The sequence below is a fragment of the Microchirus variegatus genome (genome assembly GCF_963457635.1).
Source record: "Microchirus variegatus genome assembly, chromosome: 11".
Classification (NCBI taxonomy): Eukaryota; Metazoa; Chordata; class Actinopteri; order Pleuronectiformes; family Soleidae; genus Microchirus; species Microchirus variegatus.
In genome coordinates, this window is record NC_139812.1 from 15704378 (window position 1) to 15725921 (window position 21544).

Below are 21544 nucleotides of genomic sequence, written 5' to 3' on the forward strand. Positions count from 1 at the left end.
TGTACTTATATCACAGGTAGACCTTAGTGCAGAAAACAATTGGCCTGTATGATTTCTTGCAACACACAAAAATCACACACTCAACACAGAAAAAATATGCTGCTCTCCCTACACCCAACCGGCTCAGTCTTTAGTTCCACTGCGACCACACGCGAAGCACATACAGTACAATATCACACAAACCCAGTCTCCTGGGCTCCAGAACTCGTGCTTCACCCTGCTTCCATGTGGCCACACAGATAAAGAACTACAACGTGCAACAACAAAAAAAGCAAAATACAGAATCCCTCTGTCATCATCACAGCCCTCAACAAACTCTGACAACAACAATGCACGCCTTAAAACTGTGTCGCCGCCTGTGTTTTGTTGTGTCGCCTTTGTGAATATAAGAATACCTTAGAACATTTTTGTGTCGATGAAGACGACGATGATAGTCCACTGTGTGACCACACAGGGGAGCACTTCACAAGTCTCTCAAGGAAGCGTGTTGTAACATACACCAAGATGTCAATGGTTATCATAAAGAGGAGCAATATTATGTCAACAACTTGAAAACAGACACAACCAGTTCACTTCATTAGTGCTGCACTGGCTTTAACACTGTCTGACATGAGTCATCTATCTATCTATCTATCTATCTATCTATCTATCTATCTATCTATAGTGATGCAATAATAGGAAAGAAACACAGCTGGCTGGGGTGTAGCTACATGTGATTTGCATGTCTACATGCAACAGGCGACTACTACCATAGAAAAAATATGCAATATTATAATAACATGTGAATTATTTTTGCATGCATTGTTATGCAATATAATCTCTCTTCACACTCAAACTCACTGCACTGTGAAGTGAAGTGAAGTGAAGTGAGCGTTTCAAGACAGTGCTTTGAAGTTTCACACTGGGATAAAAGGAGAAGAGGAAGCAGAAATAATAATTTTGAAACCAATATCGAAACCCAACTGATACTCCTTTTTTCCGTTTTTTTCTTTTAATTTTTTTTTTTTTTTTTTTTTTTAGCGCGCGACAGTTCACGAGAGGAAGCAAGAGAAGGAGGAAGTCAAGTCACCTCAGTGACTTCAGCAGCAGACACCGGGCTACACCTGACAGCACACAAACACAGGAGGCACTCGCTCACTGCTGGAGCTTTCGGGAAACATGGCAACAGCCGCGGCCAACGGCGGCTCCATATCACTTATAAACTGCAAGGGACTGAGAGATATCAAGAAAAACGGCTATTGCAACCACAGAGAAGTAAGTGTGTGAGTGTGTCATGTGTTGACAAAGATAGGTGTGTGTGTGTGTGTGAGAGAGAGAGAGAGCGCGCCTGCGTAGCTTCCTGGACTCACGCGCTCTTCCACTTAGTTTAATAAGAGACAATTCTCCACTAAGACTAATTTATTAGTCTTATTTTCGTCACTATTTCCATGTCAGGACTGTGGATTCGAGCTGGCAGTTGTAAAATTGCTGCTGTGGTGGTGGTGATATAACCATAAAAAATGAAAACTTTAAAGTTTCCTACACGAAACAAACTACTATACTGTGATGTCACGCTTAAAAAATGTGGGTTTTGGTTAATTTTTCGAAAAAAAAAAAAAAACGTGAAACAGGTATCGGTGAACCAATGACCCCGCCCCGAGATTCCTCCTTTTTAAAGAAGGGTTTAGTGCCCTCAGGGTAGTAAAAAGGTGCGGTCTGTTTGCCTTTTGTTTCAGACAAATCTGCAAATTGTAGGTTTATACTTACTATTCACAATAATGACCGGTGAGTTAGCTGTGGTGTGTTAGCTGTTACATGTGGCCGGTAACCTGGTTTGTTTGTCTTATTCGTCTGTCTGCTTGTTGTTGTTCTTCTTCTTCTTTTAAAATCAGCTCTGGTAGGCTGAAGAGGTGCAATGCTGCCCCCCACAGGTCAAAGCTCCTAATCATGGTTTTCGAAGTCCAAAATCACGTTTTTGTTTGCACAGATTGAACAGATTGACACATTGTCATCTTTGTTGTCTGACAATTCATTTTTAAGGATGAGACAAAAGAAAACCATACAATTATACAACCCAAAAAATAAATGTTTCACTAAGCCCGGACTAAAAAATGTGCATCACAAGCAGTAATGTGTTGATGTTAAATGAGTCACTTGTTGGCTGTTTTTTATGGGAGCAGAATATTTGTGACACATTATGTTCATGAAATGTCTGGATCTGACTGACTATATGGTAATTCATCAGCACAAAATGTGTTGTTAATAGTTCTGTAGTTTGAATGATTTAACACCAATGTGACGTTGGTATCGGTTGATACCCATGGTTGTGACATCAGCATTGGCCAAGAAAAAGTAGTATCAAGCCAAACATGGATATACAACCCTGCTGCTACCTGAGGGTTATTAAAATGCACCACAGCCACTCCTTTGACCCAGTAACTTCCCTCACACATAATGCATTTACTAAAAGCAAAGCTTCCTCAGACTAAGAGACTCTTGTCACTGATCAGACATTCTAGACCAGTGGTAGCTGTTGAAACATGTACCTCCATAAAACCACGAACTCAAAAAAACAAAAACAAACAACCCATCACTTTTAATTTGCTAGTAATAATAATGTGCCACGGTTAACTGATGCTTTAGTCCAGCAACTTCCTTTACTTTACCTTTTACAAACCTTCCTGAGACGAAGACACATGTCACTGATCAAATACTAGATCAGTGATAACTGTTGGAATATAAAGCCAATTAATACTCGACACTGCAGTTTGTTTTAAAGTGTTAAAACTGCAGTGCACCTCAGGTAACAGGTATTACAGGCTGAACTGTCTTTTCTGATTTGTACATTCTGGAAATACCTCCATAAAACTACTAAGCAACTCTCTGTCTGGAAAACAGATGTTAAGTGACTCTTCTGCAAATGCCTTACATGTAAAGAGAGAGAGAAAAAACAAGGTTCAAAATAGGGAGTATATATTATAGTAGTCATTTGGCATCGTGTGTCAGCCAGAGCGAGCTAGTCCAAATACATCTACAATCTTAGCTGTCACCATTTTTTGATTGAAACATATTTCATACGCTGGTTAATATGGGATTTCTGCTTCTTAAAGATGAATGAGGCTATAAACTCCTTGTAAACACTATATCACTCGTAGAAAGAAACAGTTTTTCAAGTGCAATTGGGGTGTCAATATATCAGCATGTCCAAAAATGGTTTATCTGGTGTAATGTTACTTTGGATCGTTGGATTTCTTGTTGTTGTTGTTGTTGTGCTGAATATGTGTTACTGACTTATGGAAGTGCACCAGTGTTTATTAGGTTAATTGATGTGTTAACTACAACCCGTTGCTTGTATTCAAACCTGCACTGTAAGACAGCTCATGTAGGCCTTTTGTCATCTAGAAAAATGGCTCTCGGACTGGCGTTCCCTCCAGGGAGCACAGGAGGGAGGCCTTTGAGCAGCCTCCCATGTATGTGGCTGTCATGACATACGTGGGCTTTGCCATTGTCACCCTGTTTGGCTACTTCAGAGACTTCCTCCGAGCTGTGCGCTTAGAGAAGCGTCACCTCGCCCAGGAGAGAGAGGAACAGAAGGTAGGTAAAAGGCCTACGAAGAGGCATATTTACATGTTACACACACTGTAAACACACGTACAGTATGCAGCCAGACAGCTGGTAGAAAGGAGTCGGCATGCTCTGGGTGTTAACACGTTTTATTTTCCACATAATTATTTCCATTTTTGCCGAAGCCCTCCCCTCTGCCATCTTTCCTTTCATGTTCTTCTGCACCGCAATGTTGCCATGCAAGGGACAGGACACCACAGAGAATATCTGTGGAAGACCTAATTAAATCTCAGAGGATTCAAGTTCTTTCTTTGTTACTGTGCTTTAGATTCTAGATTAGGTCTGACACTACTGCATAAAAGTACCGCTGTCAAAGTACAGTACATCTGCAGTTGTTAACAATTGGGTTTTGTGCAGCTCTTACGGGGAAAAAAAAAAAACTATAACCCAGAAAAGAAATGCAGTCCACAACGTACAGTATGTGGATAGATACAACAAAGCAACCTCGAGCCATTTTGCTCCCTGCGTTAAATATTACTCACAACATTACATCATAGTATTTTGGTACTAAGGTATCAGCTGAATTTTATGACTACAAGATCTGAAATGAAGAGGCAGACAGAATATAATGAACACATGAATGGACTAAGAGGGTTATAATTATGTATTTTCATTGTTAATTGTATAGGCCACTTAATTAAAGAGCCACATTATACTATACCAGGGGTCTGCAACCTTTAGGATGAAAAGAGCCATTTTTGTCGTCTCTCCACCCAAATAAAATTCATTTGGAGCTGCAAAAAAACCACACAAGATGAAGATAATAACATATTTAAAGGTTGTTATACAGACAAACTATATACAATAGTAATAGTCTCTTTTATTTATGACATTTAAGAACTACAACATGTTCAGTTTTTACCCAACCTCTGGACCCCGTAGACCTGGCCATTGTTTCATTGTTTGTGGCAAATTAAAGAAATTAAAATGAACCCACTTTGAAATAAATGAAGCAAATATTTGGATTGTATGTTGTTTATGCTCGAGAAAACAGTATGTGGATCCAAAGATGGACAGGACACATCCAAACATGTACTGAATATTGCATTTTACGTCGACGTTGGATGTGATGCACAAGATATTAAAACACTTTTATTTGTCGCTCTTCAGCCGCAGGTTGCAGACCCCTGTACTATACCATATCAACAATTTTGTTTTTAAGAACATCATACTATGGTTGTTTAACTTTACTAATTTTTCTATTTACTAATAATGTTTTTTTCCCATTTCTTCAGAATTTTGTACCACTTTATCAAGATTTCGAGAACTTCTACACTCGTAACCTGTACATGAGGGTACGAGACAACTGGAACCGCCCCTTGTGCAGCCTGCCAGGACCTGTCTTTGACCTGATGGAGAGAGTGTCTGACGACTACAACTGGACTTTCAGGTAGTGTCGTGGAGTCGCCGGAGACACGCGATCTGCATTCTGCAGATTAAATCGACAGTGGAATTATTTATACAACGTGAGGGAAAATATTTCGTCCTGCGTCAAACACCACAAAGATCTTCCGGAGATAAAGACCAGTCAATCAAGATTAAACTGGATACATTTAGCTCCTCCCTGATGAACCTTAGAAAATTAAACAGACTTGCCATTCCTGAGTTTTTGAGTTTCTGAACCACTACACATTTCTCTGTGCTGCAGAGAGGGTCAGGAAATCATATATTACACATAAAAATATGAACAAAATCATCAAGGAGAGGAAATTACATTATGAATTGGGAAAGTGGGGTAAGCATGGATTACAGGTTCAAAGAGGTTTAATGTGACTGGAAAAATTAGAAATGGGCCACTCATTGATGCTGCTTCTGCATGCAGTCGCTGCTGTTCACAAAACATTGTTATGATTGATTTAAACGAACAGCAACGACAATAATAAAGAAACTAGTTTATGATTACGAGTTATATTTCACTGAATGTTGAGCAAGAAAGTACTATACAGCATCTAATCAAGGCCATAATGTCAAATGCTTTGCAGGTTAACTGGACGAACAATACACAACGTCATCAACACGGGCTCGTACAACTACCTCGGCTTCGCAGAGAACAACGCCGATTCTCTGACAACGGTGGCAGACAATGTGCACCAGTATGGCGTTGGAATTTGCAGCACGAGGCAAGAAGTAGGTGAGGTCAATGCAACTTGCGCACATGTACGCCTCGTCACAGTGAGCCGGTCTTGATTCAGAGCGAACATTAAAGCAAAATGTCCACTTCGAGAGTGAAATTAGTCATGTCGCTGGTATCTCTTCTGCCTCATTCACCGCGTGCATCTATTCTGAAGGTCTCTGCAGAGCCCTGCGATAGTAAAAAGGTTGAGTATCCAACTGGAAATCAAACTCCATTTCCCTCATATCCTGTGCCATCATTTATTATCTTTCTTGTGAATTATACTGCCCACATGTTTAATTATCTCTCGGTGGCTGCAAATGTAAGATGAATTATTAAACCTTTTTTTTTTTTTTAAATTATGTACCGTTTGAGCATAGGCTGAGACCATTACACGCTGAGTAGTATGGGAAGTCATAGAATCATGAAACACACATGGACACTAAGGAGAATGCTAAAAGAACATATGTGATGGAATTGGACGGGAAATCAACGATCAGAGAGTGGCATCTCTGGCTTTAGATGAATTTTGAATGGCGTTTTATCCTCTGAACTTCAACCCCTCCCTCTGGTGGTGTTTAAGCGGGTTGTATGTGCCAGGATTACAGCAGTATAGCAGCGGTGCATCAATGAAATGCGTGTGCTTTGTGTTTTTTTTTTTTAAACATTCCACACATGACAAGGACTGTTTTAGAAAAGTGGGCTCTCTTGTTGTCAAGTTGTTGTGTAGCTTAATTTTCTGTTTATTCCTGAAACCAATATCTGCAGAGTGCAGAGTGGCAGCAGACGCTGAGCTGACATACAGGCTCGGTGTGAGTTGAGTCAGTGCTGCGTAGTGTTGCATGATAACAGAAGTTTCACAAGAGGAGTGAAAAACGGATCATTTAAAGGGCATGTGATCATTAGTTGTACGTTTGTTTGTCAGAGCCTTTCCCTCACACACAATCCATTATTCATTTATTTATATGTTTATTTCTCTTTCAAAATTGGGACTGTTTTTCCCTTGGTTTGCACTGACGGGGTTAAGGCATAACAAGCACTTCTCCCGCAAGACCTTATTAAACATTAATTACGAAAGTTACCAATGTCTCTGTAGTAAAATGATCGTCACCGATGATTTGGATCAGAGCGAAAAACCTCAGAATCAAAATTTCCTAGAAGTGTTTTCATTGCATTTCTCAGCCCTCACTTTATTTAAAAAAATACATCTACACCTCACTCTTTTCTGTTCAGTTTGTCACTTTAAAGCTACCGGAAGCTTGTGACTCACAAAGGGCAATTTAACGTGCTTCAGTGTGACGATACAAAGTGCACTGAAAACACACCTTGTGAATAAACACATATGTCAAACATTGACAGATTGTAGCAATTCCCTGCAGCCATTAACATATATAAGCCTAAACACAATGTGCTGTATTTGTCTAATGGTTAACTCTAAACTCCATTCTCTCTGTTCTTTTTTTTGCTATATATTTTAAAGGCTTGAAAGGAAAAACCTTGATTTACAATGAAAATGACACAATTTAGCTCTGAGGTTTTTAGAGCACCATCTTTATTGTCTCTTTTCAACCATGACGGGAGTTATTAGTTAGCGATCCCAGCAGCAAAGTTTGATGATTTTGGAGAAAGGGAGGTGACCTTGGTAATACAGAGGATATGTGGCTGTATGTAATGATGTATATGACCTCTTAGTCCATCATTTGTTAGTGACTGATAGTCATTATGACCACAATGGTAAGCATGCCATGTGCATTGTGATCATGGGAGTGCCCCGAATAACATGTCAACAATTTAATACCGGGCCTCATTTTCATGGCTGCTGGTGTCTTCATTTATGTTTTTAACTTTGAAAAGATTAAACGAATATGCATAAGAAATATATTCTTCCTGACATTTAACTATATTTCTATTGTATGATATGAGTTATCACCTTACAGTAGCACTCTCTAAAGTATAGTATAGTATGGCTGGAACTTATATCCATCCATCCATCTTCTACTTCTTTATCCTCCATATGAGGGTCGCAGGGAGAACTTATACAAGAGAAATAAATAACACTTCAGAAGAACATCTCACGGCCTCATTTTCTATCGCTCACAATTATAACAGTATTTCTTTTTATCAGCTTACCACAAGGTCGGTCACTGAAAGAGAGAGGGAGTCTCTAGAGTAACCTGAAAATCTTATTTTCATTGGAAAACACAATAGGAAAAAAAAAACACACAGTGTCAAGTGGCGGATTACATTCTGATAAATTTTCCTAATGAATTCAGGTCCCGAACAGTCCCAGCCTGTCACACTGGGTTTACAACCAAATGCTGTTTTAGTCCTGGCAGGACTTGGCCTTGATATTGCAGTGGATTCGGAAATGTAGTTGAACAAAAATACAAATCTATCACACCTCGAGTCTGTCTTGAAATATCAGAGTGGTGAGGAAACACTAGCACTATGTGTGTGCAGGTAGTCCAGGCTTTTTACAAGTGGGTCGTCTTGCCTTTTTTATCAGGAGGCATTCATCTCTGTCAAAAGATAACAAAGACCAACAAAGCTCTGGCTACCAGATAAATGAACAGGTACAGTGATCGTGTCACACGGACAGTTATCCTTTTATGATCTCTGTCTTGTAGGTAACCTGAGCCTCCATGAGGATCTGGAGAAACTTGTGGCCAGTTTCCTTCAAGTGGAAGCCTCTATGGTCTTTGGGATGGGTTTTGCCACCAATTCAATGAACATTCCAGCACTTGTTGGCAAGGTATGTCTGTTTTTTTTTAATCACACTTAATATCACTGCAGGAAATCTACTGCATATTAGTATTATGCTCACACAGAGCAAAAGACATGTATCTAATTACTAGCTTTTGTTCCTTTCGTACGCATGGCCTAAATTAATGAATAAATTTGATTGCAAACTCTTACTCCATTCTCATAATTAAGATCATAATGAAATATAACAGTAGCCTGGAGTACAAGGCTCTGGGCATACGAAGCTGCTTTTAGATACAGCGATAAGGAAGGGCAAGGTTTGTTAAGAGCAGCACTCGGGGGGGATAATTACCCAAACTGTGGCCTGATGGCACAGCAGCGCGGCTCACACTGGTGGCCACAAGTTACCAGGGGCAACACACAGCATGGATTTCTTTGATTGGACTGGACAGGAGGAAGGAGAGGTTGATGGTTTAAGTGATAAGAATGGGGTCATTTATGTAGCTCAAGAGGTGTAGCAGACCCCCCCCCCCCCCCCCTTAGGCCCACACCTCCGCAATAATCACATGGTTGACCCACACTGCCCACCCTGTCCTGCAGGGACAAGCATTTCCAGCACAGGCCTTGCTGAGCAGGCAGAGTGGCAGCTGCTGGTAGACCAGAGAGCAGGACTGCTGCTGCTCCGCAGGCCAAAGTGAGGGTATCTCTCACTGAGACGGTGTCAACATAACCCGCGACAAGAGCTCATTCAAACTAATGCACCCAAATGCTCGGAGCAGTCACTGTTAAATATGTTAATGGAGTGGAGAATAGCTGAATTAATTTGAATGCTGATTTTTATGGAATGGAAATCACTATGTTGTTCATAATGAAAATCGCGACGCGTCTTATGGTCCAGACTTCATTAGACTCGAAAGTGATGAAAATGACAAACGGTGCATCTCACGCGACGATAAAAAATAAACTGAGATTCCTACGCAGGATTCTCATTTAAGGATGTAAAGGAGAAATTGGCTCACACAGATTCCTTTAAGGATACAAAATAAAAGCACAAAGAACACAAACAGTTATATATTTTTAGTAGCACAGACTGATTTCCATTCATATATTTCACAGCAAACACTTTGTCATGTTATGTTAGGAACAAGGATGCAGAAATCAGCTTTATGTGGTACATGATATTATTATTAATAATAATAATAATAATAATAATAATAATAATAATAATAATAATAATAAGGTCTGTTGTCTTTGCTGGTTTTTTAGGGGTGTTTGATACTGAGCGATGAGCTCAATCACACATCTCTAATCTTAGGGGCCAGACTGTCAGCAGCCACCATCCGGGTATTCAAACACAACGGTAAGTAAGTCCGCTATCTGTTTCACATGTGAACATAAGTCATGATGCCTCTGGACAACAAAAACACAACACACAGCCTTCGTTTAAATCGTCTCATGCAGTCCTATTGTTTCAGTTTGCCAGCATTTGCTCCTGGCCCGGTATTTGTCGGATCATAAAACAATATGTCTCTTATGTACTGAGATTATCTGTAAATGCAGTGCGATTTTCTGTCTGAATCCACTGCTGCTCACAGTATTCAATTGTACTTGTATTCACTCCAAACTGTTGCTACTGTGAGAAACATAGTACTTTGGGTTTGTAATCCACAAGCATCAGGACAGCATAGGGTTTTTTTTTTAAGATACTGTTTCTAAATTAACATCAAATGTCCTTACATGAATGGATTATAAGGGGCATTTATTGGCTTTGAATGAAACAACAGTCATTGTGCTTGCACTGGAAACATTCCCTGCTCTTTCGGGAGACAGGACAAATGAGCCAGTCCTCTTGCAGCAAATGTGTCCTGACAGGTACAAGCAGAGTCAGTTATGGGTCTTCCAAGCAGATCCCACAGGCCTGTCTGAAGGCAAAGAGCCCTCAGGCACCTGAGCAGTGGACCCCTCAGCAACCAGAGACTCTTTTATTAGTGCAAAACCAAATATTTATTGTAATAGTTACTCAGCTAAGCCAGCTAAGCCACAACAAATTCTAAATTCATTTACATGAGCGTCGTGGGGAGCTGGAGCCAATCCCATCTGACATGGGGGCTGGTGAAAGAAAGGTGGAAAACACTCTGGATAGGTCGCCGGTCCAATGCAGCGCCAAAACCAAAGAGATGAACAGTTATTAGCATTCACACTCGCACCTACCATCATTTTAGAGTGTCCAATTAAGCTATGCATGTTTTTGGAAACCAGAGAAAACCCACACTCACACGGGGAGAACATGCAACACACAGTTAGAAAAATGTAAATTATAATGGGGATCTTTGCAGTTATTTGTATTGGTGTAATCCAATAAATGTCTTTGATGTAATGTCTTAACAGAAAGAATGTGTATAATATATGTTTGTAAGGTGTGTTTCAGGCTGCTATGTTAAAAAAAAAACTAAAATAGTTGTACATAAACAATGCTCCTTTTCAAGGTCAGTGTTCCTTTTGTTTCATAAAACACAAATGTTTAGTTTAATAACACTTAGCCGCTGCTCGTCGTTGTGCTTGTAGCATTCTGTGAAACCAGTGCAGTGTCAGTGCAAAAAAGGATAAGATTAAATGGATTTTGGAACTGTGCACATTTCCTTTCATGAACAAGTTTCCTCAGTGCTGATACAACACAAGATTTGCAGGAAGTGTTTTTTATCAGAGGAGCATCTTCTGCCTCGAAAGCAAACCTGTTTCTGCGTCGAGGCAGAAGATATCAATCATCTCTGACAGATTATTAGCTAAGACAGATTTATTCCCCGCTCGCCGGGAAATGGTCCGATTGCAGTCTTACTTTGAATGGAGCTCCTTTCTTGGCTACAGCTATCCAATACTGCCATCTGCTGGTGAACAGCTGAGGATAATAATTTCGACTGCAGTTTCACCTGAACCTGGCACACACTCAAACGACTTCAACCAATAAATGCCACAGGGAAATTATTTTTGTCAAAGCCAAAATTCCAAACTCATAATCTTAAGCAAACATGAACAGAGACTTTTTGGCCAACACTACAGTGTACTTAGCTCAGTTAGTAATTCTCACTAACATCAGAGGTATTTCCTGTGTGTGGTTTTGTGGAGGGTGTTTCTGTCAGGTTAAAATGAGCGCACACTGTGAACTCCCTGTGGAATTTCTTCACCTTTGGTTGTTCCTTGCTTAGTTTGATCGCTCTGTATAATGTATATGTTCTACATGATTTCCTAAGCATGAACTAAAATGTGTCGGAGTGCATTAGGGTCTTTTTTGATTCTCCTTTTACGTAGGTGTGAATTTGCTGGATTCCTATCTCGTTCTTTAATGTTGTGTGTCTGTTTATGTTTGTCAGACATGCACAGTCTGGAGAAGATGCTCAGAGAGGCAATTTGCTCAGGGCAGCCTCGGACTCACAGGCCTTGGAAGAAGATCCTGATCATGGTGGAAGGCATCTATAGGTTCGCTCTCAAGCCACACACACACACACACACACATAATTTACTCTCTCTTCCCCCATTTATTTCTCACCAAGTCTCACCGAGTACTTGGGGTCAGCTGAGTTTTCACTCAGGAGTTTTTTACAGAGCCCAACTCTGTTAGAAATCTTAATTTGTAACCTGAGGAGAGCTTTCAGTCTGTGTTTAGCAGTCCCTGTAATGGTTTCTTTTTCAAACCTCTTTCCTCTCCAACCTTGGAAATCAGCAGGCGTGCGCGTGGTTGGTTACTGTCTAATTACTGGAAAGAGGAGAAAGGTGCCTTGTGTCTCTCCTGGCAGTAAGCTGTCCTGAGTCTGAGTGACCCTCTCCATCTGCTCATTAGCTCCAACTCGAGGCCAAATGAAGCCACAGAGATCGACTTGGCCGCAGCACCAGCTCCAACTGTTTATCACGGCCATTTCTATTTCCCTATATTATTGTTTTTGCTTTTTTGTCAGTGTGATTTCTTTACAACACATTCAATCTGCATTGAAGTTACATTATGACAATCCTCATTAAAAGCAAAGGAAAAACTGAAACGTGACATGATGAGCGCTGTGATTCGTTCCACAGCAGTCCTGGTTATATGAGAGACAGCTTGATTGCACATCATCAGACTTGCATTTTTTTCAGGTAGTAGTGTGTAACCTCAACCTCAGACATTGGAGAGAAATACCGCCTTTTAGTATGGCACTGAAAAGTCGAAATGCCCCATGTATCATCTTCCCGTAACATCAAAAAAAAAAAAGCTTGGATGGAGGAGTAAGCATACCTTAGCTACTGTATATCCTGGAACTGCCTTTGATGTCCACATCAGTCCTGGTGAAACCCTGTCTTATGTCATTTGAGCTGCTCATGCTTCAAACTGTAGCAAGGAGAGCTTCATTCCCGAGTCGTATACTCACTGAGGATGTCTATTTGTATCCTTAAAAGGCTTTGCATCAGAGGGAGGAAGAGATTGGAAAGAAGTGGGAGTAAAGTAAATTAGGCCAACAGAAGATTTCTTGGAAGATTGGAGCATGTCATGTTTATGTAATATGAATTAACAGAAGCACAAATGGGCTGCAGTAAATGAAGTGAGATGGGGGGGGAGAAATGATTTTCCTTTTACATGTAAGAGTTTGTAATTAATGAAACGATTGCTGTTCCCTTTTTTACGTGTGTGTTTTCTTTCATTAGCATGGAGGGCTCAGTGGTGCGATTACCAGAGATCATCGCTCTGAAGAAGAAGTATAAAGCATACCTGTACCTGGATGAAGCCCACAGTATCGGAGCGGTGGGGCCGTCAGGTCGCGGCGTCACTGAGCTGTTCAGCGTGAACCCAGCCGACGTGGACGTTATGATGGGGACCTTCACCAAGAGCTTTGGAGGAGCTGGAGGCTATATCGCAGGGAAAATGGTAAAGCCAATAGTGCAGTGAAAACAATATGTGCATGTCTCATGTTATATCTTACATTTGTATACTGTCTAATGCATTTATAACCAAGATGTTTTTTTATTTTCTTCCACACATTTATTATAATCAGGACACTTGGTCCACTTTGTCACCTCAGGTCCTCAGGTGTCAGAGCAGTGTAAGATTTCTACACCATTTATAACAAATGGTGTCAATTTCACACATTGAATACTCTGATAAGAACCAGCTGTTTGTACTCTCATGTTCGTTTTTGCACTCTTGTTACAGAAATACAGCTTTTCCTAAATGTTTATACCAACTTCATCACAGTTTTCATTTCACCCTGTATCATTTCCTCAGAGCTCACCTAAAAACAACAACACTGCATTTGTTAACACTGGCGTCAGCTCCCAAAATGGGGTTTAAAGGCAACTTAATTGCACTGAAACCATTCCTAAAATCAAATAACTGAGCCGACTCTCTTGTACACTCTCCTGGCAGTTTTACAACAAAATGGCAAACGCACTCTGGTTCTCTGGGTAACAGCATTTTGATTTATTTGGCTGCTAAGCGAGGATTGCACGACATTTCACCCAGGACTGTTTTGTCAGGACTCAATCATACCTCCCACACCTCCCGTAAGCCCTCTCATGTCTAACAAATGTTCCCCAAGCTGTGACTCCGGGCCTTTTTAATTCTTTTTTTACTCCATTAAATAGTACACTGTAGTACATAACCGCATCGGTTTCATGGCAGTTGATTAGAAAGCATCAGAGGAAACAGCCATGTTGTTTGAATTAGGTATTTACTGAGGGACCCTTCCTGCTGCTGCCTTATGTTGGCTCAGCTCTGCTTTGCCTTAATAAGAAGGTATAGCTGGCACAGGGCCAGCCCCTTCTTGTGGCAGGCGTCGGAACTGCGCTCCAGATTTCGCAGGATGACTCTTAACAAGCATGATAATGTTTGAAGTATGAACACTTTGCCTGGTTTGACAGCTGGCTGCAGTAAACTGCTGAAAGAAAAAGAGAGAGAAAGCCTTTAGATTTGACGTAGTTGTTGTTGTGGTGAATCCCTCGAATCTTACATTAAGTAGATTGGAGCTGAGCAATAAAACAACACTTTGCAGATGTGTTCTGGAAAACAGTCATGATATAGCTATTTTATGAGAGAACCCAAAATAAATAGCCCGGTAAATACACTCAAAGCTCTAATTCACTTCAATCTTGCAAAAAAAGGAGATGTAATTAATTCACCCTTTACTTAAAGCCCAGATTCCACCTAAAAGGTTATTAAATACATCCATTGCGGAACTGGGTACAGGAACGTGTGTGTGTGTGTGTGTGTGCGTGCTACTGTGGCTCTGCTCCAGCTCTGTGGCATTATGGACTTCTATCACCACATCAGTTTTGTGGCCACAGTGTGGCTGAGGGAACACCGAACTGTCAATCCTCACTCTGCATTTCGGACATGTTCTCTTAACTGGTTTATCTTGGTCGCACCAGAATCCTGCAGGGCCCTAAAGCGGTGAAAATCCCCAGCCTTAAACGAAAACAGATGTCAAGTTGTTTCAGGGTTCTTATCCTACGTTTGAGCATTTCCCCTAAAAAATCCCTTCCCCTTATGTGTGTGTGTGTGTGTGTGTGAGGAAGCCACAGCCGCCGCCCAGTGAGGACAGATGGCAGTGAGTGGAAATGGTGGCCAGACGGCATCTCCGGCTATGTGTCATCACCCCGCACCCACTGGCCACCACACAAGCCACTGAGCAGCAGCCCGTCACAGCTCCAGGCCAGCTCTCAACCTCAGACCACTGACACACACACACACACACACACATTATGCTTGGGACCCATGACCGAATCAGTTTTCCTGAAATCCTGCTCCTCTCTTGACAACCACGAGCATGATTAATCTCCTGCTGACATTTAGGTATAATGAGCATGACAGTCCTAATTCTGCTCATTTCAGCACTGGTTCCTTCTCAAATTAGTGCGCAGGCTGCTTCAGATTGGAGAGCAGGAAGGGATTTAGTTATTTTTTTTAGTCAGTGCCAAGGAAGTCATAGAGCGACAGAAGTGAACTCAAGTATCTTAATTGATTTCCGGGTGCTTGTTCTCACTTGTGGTCCAAAAATACAGGTTTTACATTGGCGATATACACTACCATTCAAAAGTTTGGGGTCACTTTTCCCTTATTTTTGAAGGAAAAGCACGTTTTTTTCCAACGAATTCAACATGAAATGAATCAGAACTACACTCTATACATTGTTAATGTGGTAAACGACTATTCTAGCTGCAAAAGTCTGGTTTTTAATGGAATATGTACATAGGTGTATAGAGGCCCATTTCCAGTAACCATCTCTCCAGTGTTCTAATGGTACATTGTGTTTGCTAATAGCGTTAGAAGGCTATTGGATGATTAGAAAACCCTTGAAAACCTTTGTGCAATGATGTTAGCACAGCTGAAAACAGTTTTGCTGGTTCTTAGACGAAAGGGCAAAATTATTATTTGGAATAAAAATCATTATTTCTAATCTTGTCCAATGTCTTGACTATGTTTTCTATTCATTTTGCAACACTTTTGATGAATAAAAGTGTGACTTTTAATGGAAAACACAAATAAATTGTATAGGTGACCCCAAACTTTTGAACGGTAGTGTAATACACATTAACTGTATTTCAGGGACAGTGCACATTTAAAAAAAAAAAAATGCACTTCTGTAAATGCACACGAGTTAGGAAAGAGGCTATTTTTCATACAATGTGTGTGTTTGTTTTTTGCAGGAACTGGTCGACTACCTCCGAAGTCGTTCCCACAGTGCGATATATGCCACGGCCATGTCCCCACCTGTCACTGAGCAGGTCATACGTGCCATGAAGTGCATCATGGGAAAAGACGGGAGCTCACAGGGTGAGTATCTGAGCATGAAGCAGTTTAAAATCTTAATGTCCACATGACGTTCTTCACACCGACAAATATCACGTCTGGCTTGTAAAAAAAAATAAAAATGTACACCTTTGTTTGATTTTTTTATGGAAACGATAGCAAACTAAAATAGTGTGGACAATATCACTGGTACATGAGGAGTAAGTGCAGACCTGTGGCGGAAAGACAAACAGCTGCTCGGTCAAAAAGTTTGGTAACAATTATAGTGGTCTGCAGCAGTAGAGCGAGGAGGGGGGTGGACGTGCAGCACACGTGACCCCTACGGAGAGGAAATCATTTTCATATGTGTGTTTTGAGGAGCGTTTTACCTCTGAAAAGTCTCTGCTTTAATGACATCAGACACTAAGGCAGGGAAGTAGTCATTACAGGACTAGTCCTGATGCCACTGCAGCAATTCTTCTTCACGTATTGTCGCTGCTGTTCTCGTAGTCGCTGTAGTAGGAGGAGTATTGTTATCTTGACCAAATCTATGGAACTCTCTGTGTAAATTGTGTGGCGTCCAAACACACAGAACATGTTTGAAGTACAGGGTCATTCAGGTTAATCTCTTGTAAGGCGTAAAGCCTGCTCAGCTGGTGTCTCAGGGCTGAGGTGTATTGTAGATTCATGCAGAGATTAGTAACTTTCTCATCTGGTTCTGAAAGCAGACATGCTTTGGACGTGACGTAGTTCTGCGAAATAGGTGTTGTGGAAAAATCAGTCTTGACCCCGTGTGATGGAGCGGAGGGGGCGCGAAGCAAACACCGCGGTTGAATGTTGCACTCTGATGAAAACTGATGTCCACATCCCAGCATCCACATATTCTCTCACCTGCTCATATGATTTGTGTCTGACAGCAGGGTATTGACCCCCATGGCCTCCATCTTAGCAGAGGAATAATTTACAAAATGGGGCCTGTGCTTTTTGGCAGATGCCAGAATGTTCTATCTTCCACCACTCTCTCTGTTGAGATAAGGAGATTTAAAGTGCTCTCTCACAACCCCCTTTGAAGGAACTGCCAACGTGTTCCCAGGTAATCAAAGGGAAACCGAGCCGCGTTCCAAAGTCGGAGCATGCCAAACTCTGCCGCAGCGTAACTAGGTTCCCGAGTGATTTTTGTTGTTCGGGGAACACAGGGGTTAGCGGAACAGACAGCATCTGCTGACTTTTGCTGGTTTGTATTCCACATATTTACTTTTATATAATATCTGGCATATGTGAGCTGCTTAAGTGTTATTTGTTTTTCCGTTCCGGTCATGGCTGCGCTCCAGAGGCAGTCCACGGTCACTCGTTTAGTGTTAAATCCATCGCAACCAATTTGCAAACCCTAATTTTGGCAACGTGCGCGTGCATATACCACGATGTCAGCCAGGCAGACAAAACTGAACCATCTGCTGGTGCAGCTGAGACGCAGTATTAAGTGAGTTCATAGCGGAGGCTGGTATGGCCCAGACGGTGCGAGTCTCGGGTACATAATGCGATGAGCGTGACGCAATACATACAAAAGCTACTGATAAGTGTTGTCGCATTAGGAGTTTGTGCATTTATAACCGCTGGTGTCCTTTGTTTTTTTTAATTGGAGGTATTACTCGGATCCACCAACTGGCAGAAAACACCAAATACTTCAGGGCCAGACTGAAGGAGATGGGCTTCATCATCTATGGTCATGATGACTCACCTGTGGTTCCAATCCTGCTCTACATGCCCGGCAAAGTGGTGTAAGTACTGTATATTTAAGCTCTTTTCAAGTAAAGTATTATTATTAGTATAGAAAATATAATGAATATTTTTGCACAACTTTGTACCACTGAATGTTGAGTTCAGGCCAGCTCGTCGTGTATCATTCCGAGGAGATTTGGAACGCTGCCATCTTAAACACGCCAGCGTTTCCATGAATCAGCAGTGTAGACCATGTCAGTGCAGAGTCACTATCTGTGAGCACTTAAGAGGCAACATCAGGTATTAATTATTTCAGACCTGCTGTGATCTTTGAGCCACTCGGGTGTAATCAATTATATATAATCAATTGGTTATAAAAATGTCTTTCAAAGCCAGTCCCTATTAATCACCATGACAAGGCAGCCCAGAGCAATGACCGCCGTAATCACAAGCTTTCCTTTCATATTTGCCACAGTAGACGCTCCTTGTTTTATATTGTTCAGGTTTTATGGGTGATTTCATGACCAAATGTTATTTAGAAAAACAATATTAATAGTTTAACAATAGTGAATTAATGTGTCTACACTGAGACTGTATTTAAAAATGGAACTAAGTGGTCTGGTTACAAAACCCCTGTTGTATGAAGCCTTAACCGACGTCTATTTTATTTTATTGTCTATTTTCCTCTAAATGCAGAAGAGCTGAAACTAGAGATTTAGAACTTAACTCCTGATGTGAGAAATAGGCTCATTTTGACATAGACTCACATTTAAAAAAAAAAGAGCTCTTCTTCTTTCCTCCACCAGCAGTCGACCCCGGGTGTCTAACTGCTACTTCCCAGCGAGTATAAAAGGGGTAATTGTGTGTTAGATAGAGGTATTCCACCAGCATCTGTACAGAGAACTGCACACATGTCAATGGTCATCTGAAATATGCAAAACTGTCACTTTGAACCCTGTAAATTGTCCACTTTGGCCACAAATTGACACATCATTCATTCAAGTGACGTCAAAAGGTTACCGGAGAAGATGCCGCCGAAACCTCTGAGAATGGAGAGTTATGCGCGTTTGATTTAATTTATCGCGCTCGGCAGGAATTATCACAAGTCGTTTAGGCCGCACATCGGAAACCACACAATTAAAAACATTTTGGAAGCACCAGAAAGGACAGCATTCTTCATGACTTTTCACATCATGAGGCAAAACTGCTGGCTGTGTCATTCTGAGGCGGATCGTGTGGCCACTTAAAAAGTTCAGAGGTTTAAAACCGTCAAAAAAAATAAGAATAGTTGAGAATGATGACGTCAATTCCAGTTGCAATTTGTACAGATACACTACTGTTCAAAAGTTTGGGGTCACTTAGAAATGTCCTTATTTTTTGAAGGAAAAGCACTTTTTTTTCAATGAATATAACATTAAATGAATAAGAAATGCACTTTATACATTGTTAATGTGGTAAACGACTATTCTACACTCTTAGAAATAAGGGTTCCAAAAGGGTTCTACAAGGGCTGAGGTTCTACCTGGAACCATTTGCTTCTGAAAACCCCTTTCCTGAATAAAGGCTTTTAAAAAGGTTCCTGTTGGAACCTTTATAGAAAGGTTCTACCTGGAGCCAAAAAGGTTTCTACTATGAGGACAAGCCGAAGAACCTTATATGGTTCTACTTAGCACTTTTATTTATAAGTGTAGCTGCAAATGTCTGGTTTTTAAAGGAATATGTACATAGGTGTATAGAGGCCCATTTCCATCAGCAACCACCTCTGCAGTGTTCTAATGGTACATTGTTTGCTAATCGCGTTAGAAGGCTATTGGATGATTAGAAAACCCTTCGGCAAAATTTTGATTTTGAATAAAAATCACTATTTCTAATCTTGTCAATGTCTTGACTATATTTTCTATTCATTTTGCAACTCTTTTGATGAATAAAAGTGTGACTTTTAATGGGAAACACAAAAAAATTGTATAGGTGACCCCAAATTTTTGAACTTTTGGTCGTGTACTTGTTTAGTGTTCACATGTATGAGAACCAGCAACGTTTTTTTTTGTCTGTTGGAAATATGTATTACTTTACCTCGATTATCGCAAAAAGTGACTGTTGCGTCCGCTCGTCTCTGCAGGGCTTTTGCTCGAGAAATGCTGGAGAGGAAAGTCGGCGTGGTGGTCGTGGGCTTTCCGGCCACGCCGATCACAGAGGCTCGGGCTCGTTTCTGCATGTCTGCTTCGCACACCAGAGCCATGCTGGACGAGGTACGCGCGCATAAAATTCCCCCCTCTCTCTTTGGTTTCGGTTAAACACATGTATTCGTTATCGTGCTTTGCTTTACCGTCCTCAGGTGCTGCATCATCTGAACGAGGTGGGAGACAATTTGTGTCTCAAGTTCTCACGAAAGAAATAACCCTGTTGGACCTGACCTCTGTGAGGAGACAGTCTGTGAGCTGCTGAAATGACCCTTGACACCTTCACTTCACAGTGTCAAAACAAAACAAAAAAAAATATCCAAGTGTCCGTTTAAAGGCACACAACTTTTAGAAACACTGGTGTCTCGCTGCAGGAAAAGGGGGCCAAATGTTTGGCAGCTGTTTTTTTTGTTTTGTTTGTTTTTTATGTTTATGAAACATTGTGATCTAACTGAACTCTTAGCTGTGTGTGCGCCTTCATATCTGAACATGTTTATTTTGTCAGTACATATACATTTTTGGTTTAAAAATTTTTGAGATATTATTTATCTTTTTATATGGAGACAAATTCTTGTTATTTCACCTCAGGGAGTCTTTATCAATACATTTAGATGACTGTATTGTTCTTTTAGTTGCTGATATTTATTGGTTTGCATTGAGACATCACACAGCACAGACCATTCAACCCACAGAACATCCCAGCGACACCCGAGTCTCACTCCAGAAAACGGGGCCAACAAAAATTTTGCCTGCTGCTTTTTTGTTTGTCTGTTTGTAAAAAAAAAACAAAACACTGTGATTAAACACCGAGTTGCGTTTCCTGAAAACTTTATAAATAAATTTAAAAAAAGATTATTTGTAAATACATATATGAGATTTCTGCACAACAACTGCTATAATGGTTTTCTACTGAAACAGTTTCAGACTTCAGTTTGTCAGCACATTTGAAGACTGTTTTAATAAATTGACATCTGAAGATTGGTCATCTTTTTTGTATTCATCGATTATTATTATCGTTAACTATTTTGATAATCGGTTTGAAGCTTTTTTTATTATTATTAAAACAAGATTTCTGATTGTTTTAGCTTCTTTAATGTGAACAATTTTCTTTGTTTCTTTGCTCCACATAACAAAGAAAACATTCAAATTCAACATTTTCTGTCACTTTATGGCCCAAACGATTAATCGAGAAAATAACCGACAGATTAATCAGTGACGAAAATAATCTTTAGTTGCAGCTCTAAATTATACCGTCTATGTTTAGACACTGAAAGTTTTTTTTTTGTTTTTTTTTCATGGAGGCATTTGCTTCACATAAAATAGTGTGTACCACAGAGATGATGATGATGATGGTGCACGCTGCAGAAGAGTGTGTTCAGATTCTCCTCGCTGGTGTATGACTGCACTTCTAAATGAACCCCTATGAAAACACAAATATTGCACCTCAATGTTTTGTCCACAAACCAAAAATGATTC

General features: G+C 40.6%; 1 protein-coding gene across 1 annotated transcript; it reads left to right on the forward strand.

Annotated features, from left to right (window-relative positions):
• Positions 1-1158: 1158 nt before the first annotated feature.
• Positions 1159-20338, forward strand: sptlc3 (serine palmitoyltransferase, long chain base subunit 3; the record flags this gene model as incomplete). Its single annotated transcript, XM_083897377.1, is given in 13 exon segments — positions 1159-1254; positions 3382-3573; positions 4839-4993; positions 5586-5734; positions 8344-8468; positions 9686-9779; positions 11788-11893; positions 13091-13310; positions 16088-16214; positions 17812-17947; positions 20008-20137; positions 20224-20282; positions 20284-20338. Coding segments are annotated over 13 exon segments (1644 nt in total).
• Positions 20339-21544: the final 1206 nt, after the last annotated feature.